Source organism: Durio zibethinus, chromosome 27 (genome assembly GCF_047325235.1).
Source record: "Durio zibethinus cultivar Kanyao isolate XHJ-2024 chromosome 27, ASM4732523v1, whole genome shotgun sequence".
Taxonomy (NCBI): Eukaryota; Viridiplantae; Streptophyta; class Magnoliopsida; order Malvales; family Malvaceae; genus Durio; species Durio zibethinus.
The window spans coordinates 13,493,771-13,508,016 of NC_143188.1; the positions used below are offsets into that span (position 1 = coordinate 13,493,771).

The 14,246-nt window shown below is 35.1% G+C and overlaps 2 protein-coding genes across 2 annotated transcripts; both read right to left on the reverse strand.

The window, feature by feature from the left end:
* Positions 1-786: 786 nt before the first annotated feature.
* Positions 787-2,365, reverse strand: LOC149510956 (uncharacterized). The gene is made up of 5 exons (XM_089756350.1): positions 2,048-2,365; positions 1,636-1,998; positions 1,302-1,545; positions 1,066-1,220; positions 787-987 (listed from the first exon to the last, which is right to left on the reverse strand). Exons 1-5 carry the CDS (start codon positions 2,363-2,365, stop codon positions 787-789), a joined length of 1,281 nt encoding a protein of 426 aa, XP_089612476.1.
* Positions 2,366-10,929: 8,564 nt separating this feature from the next.
* LOC111280146 (UPF0481 protein At3g47200-like) lies at positions 10,930-12,410 on the reverse strand. The gene is made up of 2 exons (XM_089756351.1): positions 11,934-12,410; positions 10,930-11,852 (listed from the first exon to the last, which is right to left on the reverse strand). The coding sequence occupies exons 1-2, from the start codon at positions 12,408-12,410 to the stop codon at positions 11,046-11,048; spliced, it is 1,284 nt and encodes a 427-aa protein (XP_089612477.1). The 3' UTR covers positions 10,930-11,045.
* Positions 12,411-14,246: the final 1,836 nt, after the last annotated feature.

A 14,246-nucleotide genomic window follows, 5' to 3' on the forward strand; every position in this document is an offset into this window, starting at 1 on the left:
ACGTTATACAAGTCACCTTTCGTGCCTTTATAGCCAGGCCGCAAACAATTTCGGCTGATGTACTCCCTGCTTTGCCAAGGCATCAGCCATGCCATTGGCTTCACGTAATACAGTGACAAACCTCACCATACCAAGTTCCTTATTCAAGCAATCAATCCTTACAAAAGTCTCCCACATATTCCATGGTCTTGTTTCTTCCTTTGCACACCACCTCACCACCACTGAGGAATCAGATTCTATTATCAAACCCACCTTTTCCATCCCGCTCTTCTTTGTTAGCAGCTCTAATGCTATCTTAAAGGCTAGTAATTCTACTTCACTGGTTTCCTGACTTTCTAACGGTCCTGAAAACATCGCAAGAACAATCATAACTTCGTTTGTAAGAACACCCCACAACCGGCCGGCCCACAATCACCTTTCATTGAACCATTGACATTAAACTTCAATAGACCCCTTGGTGGAGGTTTCCAATGGGCACCACCTCTACTACCACCATTCTGTAATTTCGGAACACACTTCTTAGGGCACTCCCACCACTCCGATCCGCTACCTTTATACAGTGAAACGTCCTCATCCTTGTCAGGAACATTAGATCAGTCACCGTAAAGGCTTTATGATCGAAAACCACTTTGTGTTCTAGCCAATCAAATGGTTCACAATGCAGCTACTATAGAAACCAGCCACCACTTTCTGCAATAACCCATAAACAATGAGTCGAAACCTTCTAAGAAAAATGTCCTTAGCAACTGAGGTTGGCACCCACTCACACACCACCATTCAATAAACTTACACCAAAATCCTCCCACCTATACACATGAAAACAATACATGATCCGTGCACTCTTCCATCCTTTGACACCATGGACATCGCAGATCGATTACCAGAATTCCGTGTTTCGCTAAAAAAGACATAGTGGGGATCCTTTCTAGCACTACCAGCCACATGAAACATTGAATCTTTGGAGGTATTTTGACTTTCCACAGCTTCCTAAATTCAAACAAATCAGAACGACTGGGGAAAGCATTCATCAGAGATTATTTCTTTTTTAACTGAAAATTTACCTGCCAATTCCTGTTCCCACACAATCCTGTCTCGCTTCCCTTGTACTAGCTGAATCATCTTATAATTTGTGCATAGTCCATGCAGCAACTCCTCCTCCCATTGAAACAAATCTCTCATGAAAGAAGAGGCCCAATTCGGATGATCTAATTTGTTGTTTACTGCATAATCAACTACCCTTGTTTACCCATCAAATGCGATCTGAAACAATCTCAGGAAACATTCCATCAGAGGCTTATCACCACACCATTTGTCAAGCCAGAACAATATGTCCCATCCACTTCTTACCTGCCATCTACACGCCCCTGTTCTAATGTACCTTTTAACCGGCTCTTTTGACTGTAGTCCCACTATGACTCCCCAAACCATTAACATCTTCTTCATTTTTGTGTCTGCAGGAATCCAGGTCTGAATATTCTCACCATACTTCGCCACCACTACCTTCCGCCAAAGTGAATTCTGTTCATTAGCATATCTCCACCACCACTATGCCAACAAAGCCAAGTTATTTAGTTGTAGATCATGAATCCCCAGCCCCTCCGCTTTCCTAGGTTGACAACCTCTGTCCCAATTAACCTTTGCCATTTTCTTTTGTGATTCGCTTCCTCTCCATAGAAAGCTTCTTCTAATCCTATCAATCTTCTTGATTATACCAACCAGTGCCTTGAAAATGAACATATAATATACAGGTAGGCATGATAGCGTTGAGTTTATTAGCCTAACTCGACACCCAAACGAAAGAAACCTCCTTTTCCACATTGCCAACTTCTTCTGGAACTTCTCTATCATTGGATTCCAAACAGACAGCCTATTTGGGTTTACACCCAGGGGAATTCCCAGATACTTTAATAGCAGATATCTCCCTGTGCAACGAAACTCCTGCGCCAAACCTTCCACCAACTGACTACTAGCCCCGCATTCAACCACGAAACACTTCTCCTAACTCAGCTTTAATCCAGACATCAAAACATTTCTTAATCTTCCTTACACTCTTAACCGTCATTTCATTTGCTTTCAGAAACAGGATGGTGTCATCTACAAATTGCAAGTGAGAAATAGTGAACTCAGAGGAAGAGAACATAATACCTTTTATCAGTGATTTGTTTTCTGCTTCCAAAAGCAGAACGTGCAAAACTTCTGTAATAAGGATGAAAAGGAAACGAGACAGTGGATCTCCTTGTCGAAGCCTCTTTTTGATATGAAACTGATTTGTTGGAGAATCATTGACCAGCATAACTACCCACACTGTTGAGATACACTTTCGAACCCCCCTTCCCCATATCCTTCCGAAACCCATCCTCTCCATTACCTAATCCATAAACATCCAGGATACACTATCCCATGATTTCTCAGGATCCAGCTTTAAAATGATTCCTTCCTTTGCACACCCATGTCCCTGCTTTAAATAATGGATCACCTCGTTTGCCAAAAGAACACCATCCATGATCTGTCTTCCCGCCACAAAAGCACATTGTGTGTCACTAACCAGATTACCCATAACCTTCTTCAATCTCCTTGATAACACTTTTGCCAAAATCTTGTACAGGGAATTAATAAGCGATATAGGTCTATAATGATTCCATGCCGTTGGCTTGTCCACTTTCGGTATTAACGATATAAATGAGGAGTTTAGTCCTTTTTCTAACTTACTACTCCTGTAAAAATACCCTATGAACTGTTAGGAAAATGGGGTCCAATCCCATGTAAGTGGTTTTGGACCAAGTAAAGGCCATGGGCCTTGATCTTTTATTTTACACAGAGCCCTAGCTACTTAATAAAAAAGAGGTGGGGTTGTTTTAGGTGTGTGTCGAAAACCAAGCAGAGAAAGAAGAAAAGCCAGGAAAAGCAGAGAGAGAAAAAAGAGAAGGGAGAGTTGGTTGAACGGAAGTCGATCTGTGGTCCGATTTAGTTGGAACCTTGTCAGGAGGTTTATGATTCAGAGTTTTACATTCTGAACGGTGAAGATCGGGTTTGAAGCTCTCTAGGAACAAATCCAGGGTGTATTTGTTGAGTCACTTATTTGGTGAGATTTCTCCAATTGTTTCTCTAGTTGTTGATTAGCTCTAGTTTTAGCTAGAGAAGAACTTTGTATAGCTATTATTTGATAGTGAAGATTTTTCTGGTGGTCCGTGGTTTTTTCCCTCTACACTGAAGGGTTTTCCACGTAAATCTTGGTGTGCTTTATTTTTCCTGCGCATTTGATTATTGATTGTTGTCTATTGCTTATGTATTGTTGTGATTATTGCTTCAGGCGCAACAAGTGGTATCAGAGCGAGGGTTATTTTGAGACATCGATACAGAAGCAACCCAGGATAGAAGTAAATTCTGTTTGAGATCATGGAAGGTGATACAGGTTTCATGATAAAATTGACAGCATCGAATTATTCAATTTGGAAGCCTATGATGGAGGATCATCTATACTGCAAAGATTTGTATGAGCCAGTATTGGGTGATTCGGCTAAACCAGCGGATATGAAAGATGAAAGCTGAAAGAAGCTAGGTAGAAAGACGCTGGCTACAATCAGAAAATGGGTTGATATCAGCGTGTTTCATCATGTAGCGCAGGAATCAGATGTTCACATTATTTGAGAAAAATTGGCAGCATTGTATGAGAGAAAAACATGTATGAATAAAGTTATGCTTGTTAAAAAGATTGCAACTTGTAAGTCTAAACATAGATCCAAGTCTAGAGGTAAAGTGAAGTGTTTCCATTGTGGTAAGGCGGGTCATATAAAACGAAACTGTAAAATCTTGAAGCAAAAGCGAAAAGATGAGAAAGGCAAGAGTTCAGATGATAGCAATGTTGCAGCAGTGAATTCAGATAGTGATTCAGTTACTTTGATTTGTACACATGGTGATTGCAATCATGTTAGTGATCCCGGCATTGAGTGGATAGTTGACACAGGAGCGGCATATCATTGTGTTCCTAAGAGAGAGTTGTTTACAACTTACAAAGCAGGAGACTTTGGTTGTACTAAAATGGGAAACAAGAGTGTGTCGCAGATTGTTGGGATTGGTGATATTGTTGTACAAACTAGTACAGGCTACATGTTAACTTTGAGGGATGTCAGACACATTCCAGATATGAGAATGAACTTGCTTGCTATTAATGTCCTTGATAAGGAGGGATATGAAAGCCGACAAAAGAATGGACAGTGGAAGCTTCTCAAAGGATCTATGATAGTTGCAAGGAGAAAACTATGCTGCACAATGTATAAGACATGGATGCAATTAAATGGTAACCAGATAAATACCGTTGAAAATGATGCTTCAGCAAACTTGTGGCACATGAGGCTGGCACACATGAGTGAAAAAGGGTTACAGGTTTTGGCAAGGCACTCTCTCATTCCCTTGACCAAAGGTATGTCTCTCGATTCATGTGATTATTGTTTGTTTGGTAAGCATCATAGAGTTTTTTTTTCGTAAAAGTTCTTAGAGAAAAGAAAATAGATTGGAATTAATTTATTCTGACGTATGTGGTCCCATTGAGGTTGAGTCATTAGGTGGTAGCAGATATTTTATTACTTTTATTGATGATGCTTCACGTAAGACTTGGGTGTTTATGTTGAAATACAAAAGTCAGGTACTGCAGTATTTTTAAAAATTCATGCCATGGTTGAAAGGATGACAGGGTTACCCTTGAAGTGTATTCGAACTGATAATGGTGGGGAATACACATCTAAAGGCTTTGAAGAGTATTGCTCAAAGTATGGGATCAGACATGAGAGGACAGAACCTAGAACACCGCAGCATAATGGTATAGCTGAAAGAATGAATCGCACCATTGTGAAAAAAGTCAGATGTATGTTGAGGATGGCAAAATTACCAAAGCCATTCTGGGGTGAAGCAGTCAACACAACTTGTTATTTACTTAACAGGTCACCATCAGTTCCTTTGGGCTTTGACATTCCAGAAAGAGTGTGGACATGAAAAGATACTTCATACTCTCACTTGAAAGTTTTTGGGTGTAAAGCATTCATGCATGTGCCAAAAGAGCAAAGGTCAAAGCTTGACAGTAAAGCTACACAGTGTGTGTTTGTAGGATATGGTGATGAAGAATTTGGTTACAGGGTATGGGATCCAGTAAAGAGAAAGACAGTCAGAAGCAGAGATGTGGTCTTTCATGAAAAAAAAACCATAGCAGACCTTGAGAAAAATGAGAAGACTACACGAGTTACTGTTGAGTGTGATGTTTCAACACCGACAGAGATTTCACAGGAAAGAGCCACAGATGGTGAAAATGAGCCAGAAACAGAACTTGGGGATATGAATGAGCCAGCCACAGTTGGTGATGAGCCAGATGCTATTAGTTTTGAGCAGGGGGAGCAATCCTCTCTACCTGAGAGTGTTGAGCAGGGGGAGCTACCTTCAGCATCAAGTGATGTAGAGTCTCAGCCCAGGAGATCTACTAGAGAGCACAGGTCATCTACCAGGTATCCAAGTTCAGATTTTATTTTAGTTACCAGTGAAGGGGAGCCAGAAAGCTTTCAAGATGTGCAGGCTACTCCGGATAGAGAGCACTGGTTAAAAGTAATGAAAGAAGAGATGGAGTCATTACGAAAGAATGGTACTTATGATCTTGTTAAACTTTCAACAGGGAAGAGGCCATTAAAGAATAAATGGGTGTTCAAGTTGAAAAAAGATGGTGACAAACTAGTGAGGTACAAAGCTCGATTGGTAGTAAAAGGTTTTTCTCAGAAACCAGGCATCGATTTTGATGAGATTTTTGCTCCAGTTGTAAAAATGAGTTCTATTCGAGTGGTACTGGGATTGGCAGCTAGTTTGAATCTTGAACTTGAGCAACTTGATGTTAAAACTGCATTTTTGCATGGTGATTTGCAGGAGGACATTTATATGAATCAGCCTGAGGGTTTTGAAGTGAAAGGGAAAGAGCACTTAGTTTGCAAATTGAAGAAAAGCTTGTATGGCTTGAAACAAGCTCCGCGACAGTGGTACAAAAAGTTTGATTCTTTTATGGTGAGTCATAGCTATAAAAGAACAGCAGCGGATTCTTGTGTGTATGTTAAACAATTTCCTAATGGTAACTTCATTATCCTATTATTATATGTTGATGATATGTTGATTGTAGGACAAGATGCTAGTATGGTTTGCAGGTTGAAAGAACAATTGTCTAAGTCCTTTGATATGAAGGATTTAGGTCCAGCAAAGCAGATTCTTGGTATGGACATTATCCGAGATAGGAGAGCTGGAAAGCTGTGGTTGTCACAAGAAAAGTATGTTGAACGAGTGCTTGGTAGATTCAACATGCAACATGCTAAATCAGTTAGCAGTTCACTTGCCAACCATTTTCATCTAAGTAAGAAATCTTGTCCAGTGTCTAAGGAAGAGCAACTAGCTATGTCTAGTATTCCTTATTCTTCTGCAGTCGGTTCTTTAATGTATCTTATGGTTTGTACAAGGCTTGACATTGCTCATGCAGTTGGTGTAGTGAGCAGATTTCTTTTTAATCCAGGGAAGGTTCACTGGGAAGCAGTAAAATGAATTTTTAGATATTTGAGGGGTACCTCAAAAATGTGCTTGACTTATGGAGTTTTACAACCAGTTCTAGAAGGGTTTACTGATGCTGACATGGCAGGCGATCTTGATGGTAGGAAATCTACTTCAGGGTATTTGTTCACTTTTGCAGGAGGAGCTGTATCTTGGCAGTCTAAGTTGCAGAAGTGTGTTGCTTTGTCAACTACAGAAGCTGAGTATATTGCAGCAACTGAAGCATGTAAAGAAATGCTTTGGATGAAACGCTTTCTTTTTGAATTGGGGTTGAATTAGAAAGAGTATGTGATATTTTGTGATAGTCAGAGTGCTTTAGATTTGAGTAAGAATACCATGTACCATGCTAGAACAAAGCACATTGATGTTAGATATCATTGGTTACGTTCAGTGATTGAAGAACAGCAGATGTTATTGAAGAAAGTCCATACTGATAAGAATGTAGCAGATATGTTGACTAAGATACTTCCCAGGGAAAAGCTTGAGCTTTGCAGTAACTTGGCCGGAATGAGTTCTCTGGCCAAGGTAAGTTCCAAATGAAACTGCTATGGTGATGAATCTCCTTCTAATGGGACTGGAGGGGGAGATTGTTAGGAAAATGGGGTCCAGTCCCATGTAAGTGGTTTTGGACTAAGTAAAGGCCATGGGCTTTGATCTTTTATTTTACACAGAGCCCTAGCTACTTAATAAAAAAGAGGTGGGGTTGTTTTAAGTGTGTGTCGAAAACCAAGCAGAGAAAGAAGAAAAGCCAGGAAAAGCAGAGAGAGAAAAAGGAGAAGGGAGAGTTGGTTGAACGGAAGTCGATCCGTGGTCCGATTCAGTTGGAACCTTGTCAGGAGATTTATGATTCAGAGTTTTACATTCTGAACGGTGAAGATCGGGTTTGAAGCTCTCTAGGAACAAATTCAGGGTGTATTTGTTGAGTCACTTATTTGGTGAGATTTCTCCAATTGTTTCTCTAGTTGTTGATTAGCTCTAGTTTTAGCTAGAGAAGAACTTTGTATAGCTATTATTTGATAGTGAAGATTTTTCTGGTGGTCCGTGGTTTTTTCCCTCTACACTGGAGGGTTTTTCACGTAAATCTTGGTGTGCTTTATTTTTCCTGCGCATTTGATTATTAATTGTTGTCTATTGCTTCTGTATTGTTGTGATTATTGCTTCAGGCGCAACATGAACTTCATCACATCTTCTTTAATTATATGTCAGCCTTTCTTGTAGAAGCTAAAATTAAAACCGTCAGGCCCAAACGCCTTGTCCCCTTCACAGTCCCAAACCGCATCTTTCATTTCCTCCGTAGTAAATGGCATCTCCAACTCTTCCAACTCTTCAAGGGACAGCCTCTTGAGTGGGAGAGCGAAGTTCGCAAGACCTTTCTTCCCGGTTGCTTTGAAATGATCCCTAAAGAAATTAAATACCACCTCTTTCAGTTCCCTTGGGTTTGAAATCCAGTCTCCATTTCTGAAGAAACATGGGATCAAATTCAATGATTTGGTTCAGGAAAATCCATTGCCTAGCAATATGGTTAATTTTTTGGGAGCACTTTTAATATTTAAAAGGAAAAAATATATTGGAATCCAAACATGTTTTCCCTGAGGTTGAGATTTAGAGACTTGTTGGAAATCACACAAGTTATTTCTTTTCACATAATTTAGCCAGAGAGGAAAGCAAAAGCATCGCAGAGTCTGCTTGGGATTACGACTTGTCAAAACTTGGAGATTAAAGTGTGTAGGAACATCGAACGATGCCATTGTTTTTCACTTTCCAGCTATAGGTAGGAAGTGGTAGCAATCATTTCTAATGTAATTGTTTATTAGAATCAAAGTTCAAGTGGAATTGACTCCAGAGGGGAGCTTGGTTTGATTTGTATAATCATTCTTATAAGATAATTTTTAATAAATATAAAATTCATATCTCAATATTGAAATCTATATCCTCTGTGTTTTTACGGCTTCTTTTATAAAAGAAAATTTTCAAGTGAAATTTCACCAAAAAGATTGAAACAAGCTCAAGTGGATCAACAATAAGCAATTTAAGAATGTCTTGATCATTCACACCATCCCAAGAGTGGCTGTCTTTGTACGTAGTAGGCCTTGGTCTTAATTTCGTAGTTAAATGGGAATGTTCATTGCTCAATGGCAATGGAGTAATAATATTTTATTTATGAAATTATTACAATTAAAAAAAAAAAGTTACAATTGTAATCAAAATTTATATTTTATATAAAAATTATTAAATAAATCAAAATAATTAATTTAGTAATTAGTATATAATTGATAAATTTAATATATAATTAAAATGAAACTTGAATCTAAAACTTTATGATTCCATAACTAAAACAAAGTGTCCCGGGCAAATTAGAATAACAACTCGGAAGCATGAAAATCCAAGAGCAAGATTCAAGCTTAACTAGAAATAATTAAAATTTTAAAATTAATCAGGGCCTTTTTTATGAGTAAAAAAATAAATTTTTAGTAAGTAAAATATGATGTTCGATATAATTCAATTTTTTCAAGAACTTAAATAATAATGACATTACTAATGAATTTTTTATTTATTATCTTTACATCCTTTGAAAAGAGTAAATTTTTTATATCATTAGATAAAATATATAATATTATTCTTTTTATTAAAAAAATAATAATAGCATCCTTATGTTAATGATAATATAGCTTGCGCATAATTCAAAGAATTGCAAACTAATTTAAAAGATGAAACACAGATTTATTTAATATAATACAAAAGAATAAGATTTCAAGTTTAAATGAATTTTTTTCATTCTGGGATAAGAATAGTGGGAAATAGACAAATTTGTTTTGAACAGGAAAAAACATGTACTAACCATGGACAAAACGTCAAAGAATCACAGGTGTTTTTAAGAGTTTTCATTTGATTTGTTTATAAAGTTGTTGGACTTTTAGTTATAATGATTTAAAATCAAACCCTAGAAGTCTTCAATAAAGAAAAAAGAAAGCAACATGAAAAAGAAATGAGACAAAAATAATTGAATTTAGAAGAAATTCTAAATTCATTAAGACAATCTATTTTAATTGAATTTTGATTTATGACGTATCACTTTATCATAGTTTAATTTGTTAGCTAATAACAATTTATTTAAAAAATAAAAATAAAAGACAAAAAAGATCATTAAGAAAATTTTAGTTTGCATGATAAGAAATCATATTGGAAAAATGATAGTATTAGATACAAACATTAAATAATAAAAAATTCTTAAAATTCTAATTTTTAAGAATGAATAAATTGTATATTATTAAAATAATAAAAATAGATTAAAAGTTAAATGATATTATGCTAATATAATTTAAATTCTGTTAGGACTTAAACTTTGTCTTAAGAGTTTTATTTCTTTGTCATAAATTTTGACATAATATACCAATAAAAAAAGATTAAATTGTCTTGGTTTGTGTGGATTAAGTTAATATAAGTTAATAGTGAATAGCTTACCAACTTTATTAGCCACTTGAATTTACTCTTGTAAATTATGTTTACAAAAGAACTTTTATTCATAACTAATTACATTTATATAAAATAATTAAACATTATGTGTTTAATTTAATTTGGTTTTACTTATTACCATCACATGTTTTGCATGTGAATATTTATATTTTATTTAATTTTAAATAATAATTATTATATTTAAATACAAATTATGAATCATGGTCGTTTGAAAATATGATTACCAATAACAAGTCACTTCCATAATATTTAGCAAGTATTAATTATGAATTCATGGGAGTTCAATAAACATTAACATCTGAATCTTGTAAAAGAAAATGATAAATAATATGTTAGATTAAATTAATTTGTTTGTGAGAATACTCAGTTTTAGTTGTTAAATGAATACAAAAAGCTTTATTCATTAAAAAATGTTATTAAATTAATATATATATGAAAAAAGCTATTATATAGATATATATTTTTTATAAAATATATTTTAATCACTTAATTTAAATATATTAAAATAAATAAAAATAACTCGAGCAGTATACATTCTAGTTAATAATTAATTTTGAATAGTGGCAAAAAGAAAACAAAAATAAATCTGAATTATTCTTTTGAAGAGCATAATGAATGAATTTAATTATTTTATATACAAAATATAGGTTAAAGTTGGCATCACATTTTAGTTTCTTTACTCATTTTAATCGATTATTATAATTTGACTTTCTACTCTATAGTTAATTTCTTTTTTTAAGAACTTTTAAAGAAGCAATAGAAGTAAATAAAAAGACAGTAAAAATAAATAAAATAAATAAAAGCAGACCTTAACCATATATTTATTTAATTTATCCAATCAAACATCAAATCAAATCCATACCAATCTGCCACAACAAGGTTAAAGAGTGCTGTAAAAACACATTTTCAAACATTTTGAAATGATGAAAGCATACATTTTCTGAGTACATAATTCTATAATTGAATTTGAACACACATACCAACTAATTAAATACTAGTGATGTTTACTTCTTTTGTATGACGGTGAAATAAGTCCGAAGAAGAGAGAGAAGAAGTCCTATTATGACGCCCGAAAAAGCAAGAAAACTCCAGTTTCTACTAAAATAATTGGAAGAGATACGTATTAACCACGAGTTGCAATACCTTTGGATGTCGTCTCTAACGTCATAATATAAGAATATATTTTTCACCAAGTTCCTGCTCATCCCACGGAAAAAATTAACCACTTCTTCGTCACTGCCCAAGTAATTGTGAAGGATACCTGTAGGCCGCAACTCCTTAGCATCTTCGGGCGTTTGAATGAGAGAAGAAATGAAGCATAAGTAAGAGGTGACAGCATAATCATTATCAAAATCTGGACACTGTTCGAAAGCTACCAAGTTTACGAACTTGGAGGCTGTTGACTCAGCCAACACGAGGCCTGGCATCTTTAGGCTTCCCAGAATGTTGCAATGGAAGGAAATATTTAGAAGGTTGCATGTCATGTTGGGGCTCACTTGAATTCCTGATTCTTTAAGATCCATGATGCTCAGAAATAGCTTTCTATTTTTTGCCTTGTATCCGCACCAAAGAAGAAACCTACCAATCACGCCCCAGCTTTTCTGTTCTACTATTCCTGTCAGTAATTTTGTCCTCAACCCGTCCAGAAGGTGAGCGTAATCTTTTTCGTCCAGCTGTAGGCTCTTCCTCGCACTTGGTATATTTGTCATAAGGTTATCATTTATGAATCCTTCGATCGATATTTCCCACATTCTGGGGTGTAGGGTTGAGCCAATCAATATCTTGAGGACTCTGTAAGGAAGTTGGTTTTCTAGCAAGAATAAATCAAGTTTCACAAATGTCATGAGTTGTAGCATATCTGAACTGAATAACATCAACCCAAATGATAAATTATAACATACGGTATACAACACTGCACAACCGTCCACGAAGAACATCCAAGCTAGCTTATCATCATCGTAGTCTTCTATGTCCTCCGGATTATAATACTTCCTAAGATCCTCTATCTCTTCCTTAATCTTGTGGAATAGAGCATCGTCAGTCGTTTTGTTCTTCTCTACGAAGAGAGCTGCCAATGAATGTTTCATTTGCTCTCCCCGATCGAACTTCGGGTTGCCATGATGCAAAGGGCCGAAGGCTACCATCCTCGGTTCAAAATATTTCTTTAAGTCCTCCTTGATACCGCCAACTAGGCGAGGTGTAACTTTTTGTATTAACGGTTTGGTTGTCTGAGATACACCTCTTCTCCGGTTTTGGAATTCAACAAATGCTGATTTTAATTCCATCCTCTGTTCTCTCGTGAAATCCGATTGCTCTATCTCAGTAATAGGAATTATCACTTCCTCCAGGTTCCCCTGGTCGCTCGCCATCAAATTCTACCAGCTAGGTTAACGGTTCAAAGGAGGTAATACAACGACATTTAAAGGAAATTTGGCTGGAGCTGCCTGAAGAAACAAAGGACGAAAGGATAGAAGAAATGGTGAGTTCGGTTTCTCGGTTTCTACATGGCTATATTGGGGTACCCGAGCTGCAGAATTTATGCCTTACACTAACCCACAGATAGTTTCTAGCTTTAACTTTAGATTGATCCAATCTTCTTTATACTTTATTAAAATAACAAGTGTGGCATATTAATTTATATGCTTTATCTTTTTGAAACAGTGATAGTCAAGACCAAATTCATTAAATAGTACGGATCGATAAAAAAAAATTATACTCTGGGAAAATCCAAAAATTTTATATCGCTAAACAAAAAAAAAAAAAAAATCTCGTGTTTTCTTCTACTCACTCTTATTCTCTTTTGGTTGTGCTTGTAATTTGTTTAGAAAGAATCACTATAGGTCTTTTCGTTTTTGCTGGAAAGATAATAATATTTTTTCACTCACAAAATAATTCAACTGATTTATATATTCTATTTGAAAGGTAATATCTAATAGATCGAGACTCAAACTTCTATTCTCATATTATAGCCTACTTCATGAAAAAACTTGTCAAGTTTAGTATATCAATTAGTTTTATTTTTATTGAATATGTTCAGTAATATAAATACCAACTCGAGGCAAGTATGCAATTTTTTAATTAATTATAGCTGAAAATAAAAACAAAAAAATATAATTATATTCAACATGATTCACACGATCTAAGAAGAATTATATTCATACTTATGGAATAAAGATTAGAATAAAGTATTTTAAAGAGAAAATGATTGTGTACTAACCAATAAATGCAAAGGTATTATATTTTGTAATAGTGAAGTTTATTGATCGAATAAAGATTAAAGTAATAACGAAGGCAAGATGATTGGAATGAGACCAGTGGATGATTGAAGATATAAAAAGGCAAAAGGATTCCATGATTTGGTTCATGAAAATCCACTGCCTAGCTATTTGGTCAATTTCTTTTCAACACATTTTTGGTATTTACCCAAAAAAAAATTGATATTGGCCGTACAGCAGAATCTGCTTGGAATTACGACTTGTCAAAACCTGGAGATTAAAGTGTGCAGGACCATGGAAGGATGCCATTGTTTTTCACTTTCTAGCTATAGTGTGGAAGTCGTAGCAATCATTTCTAATGTAATTGCTTGTTAGAGTCAAAGTTCATGTAAAATTGAATCTAAAGTTTAATTTGATTTATGTAGTTTTTCTTATAAGATGATATTTAATAAGTTTAAGATTTAAATTTTAGTATTTATAATTCTATCTTCTATCTCTTTTACAATTTTTTTGTAAGAAAATAAAAATAAAATGAAATTTCACCAAAAAGATTGAAACAATCTCAAGTGGATCAACAATAAGCAATTAAAGGAGGTCTTGATCATTCACATCGTCCCAAGAGTGGCTTTGTATGTCGTAGCCCTTAGCCTTAATTTCTTAGTTAAATGGGAATGTTCATTGCTCGATGTGATAGAGTAATAATATATGTTTACTTTAATGAAATTACAATTAAGAATAAAAGTTACAATTTTAATCAAAATTTATATTTTATATAAAAATTAATAAAAAATCGAACTAATTAATTTATTAAGGGTTAATAGTACCTATAGTTCTTAAATTTTGATTCAAATTCTATTTTAATCCCTAAACTTTAAAAAGTTTTAATTGGATCCCCAATTGTCCGAAGTTGTTTAATTTTGGTCCTTCCATCTATAGAACTATTTAAATTAATAATAAATGTCAGCTGATATCACGTGATGACGTTAGTTA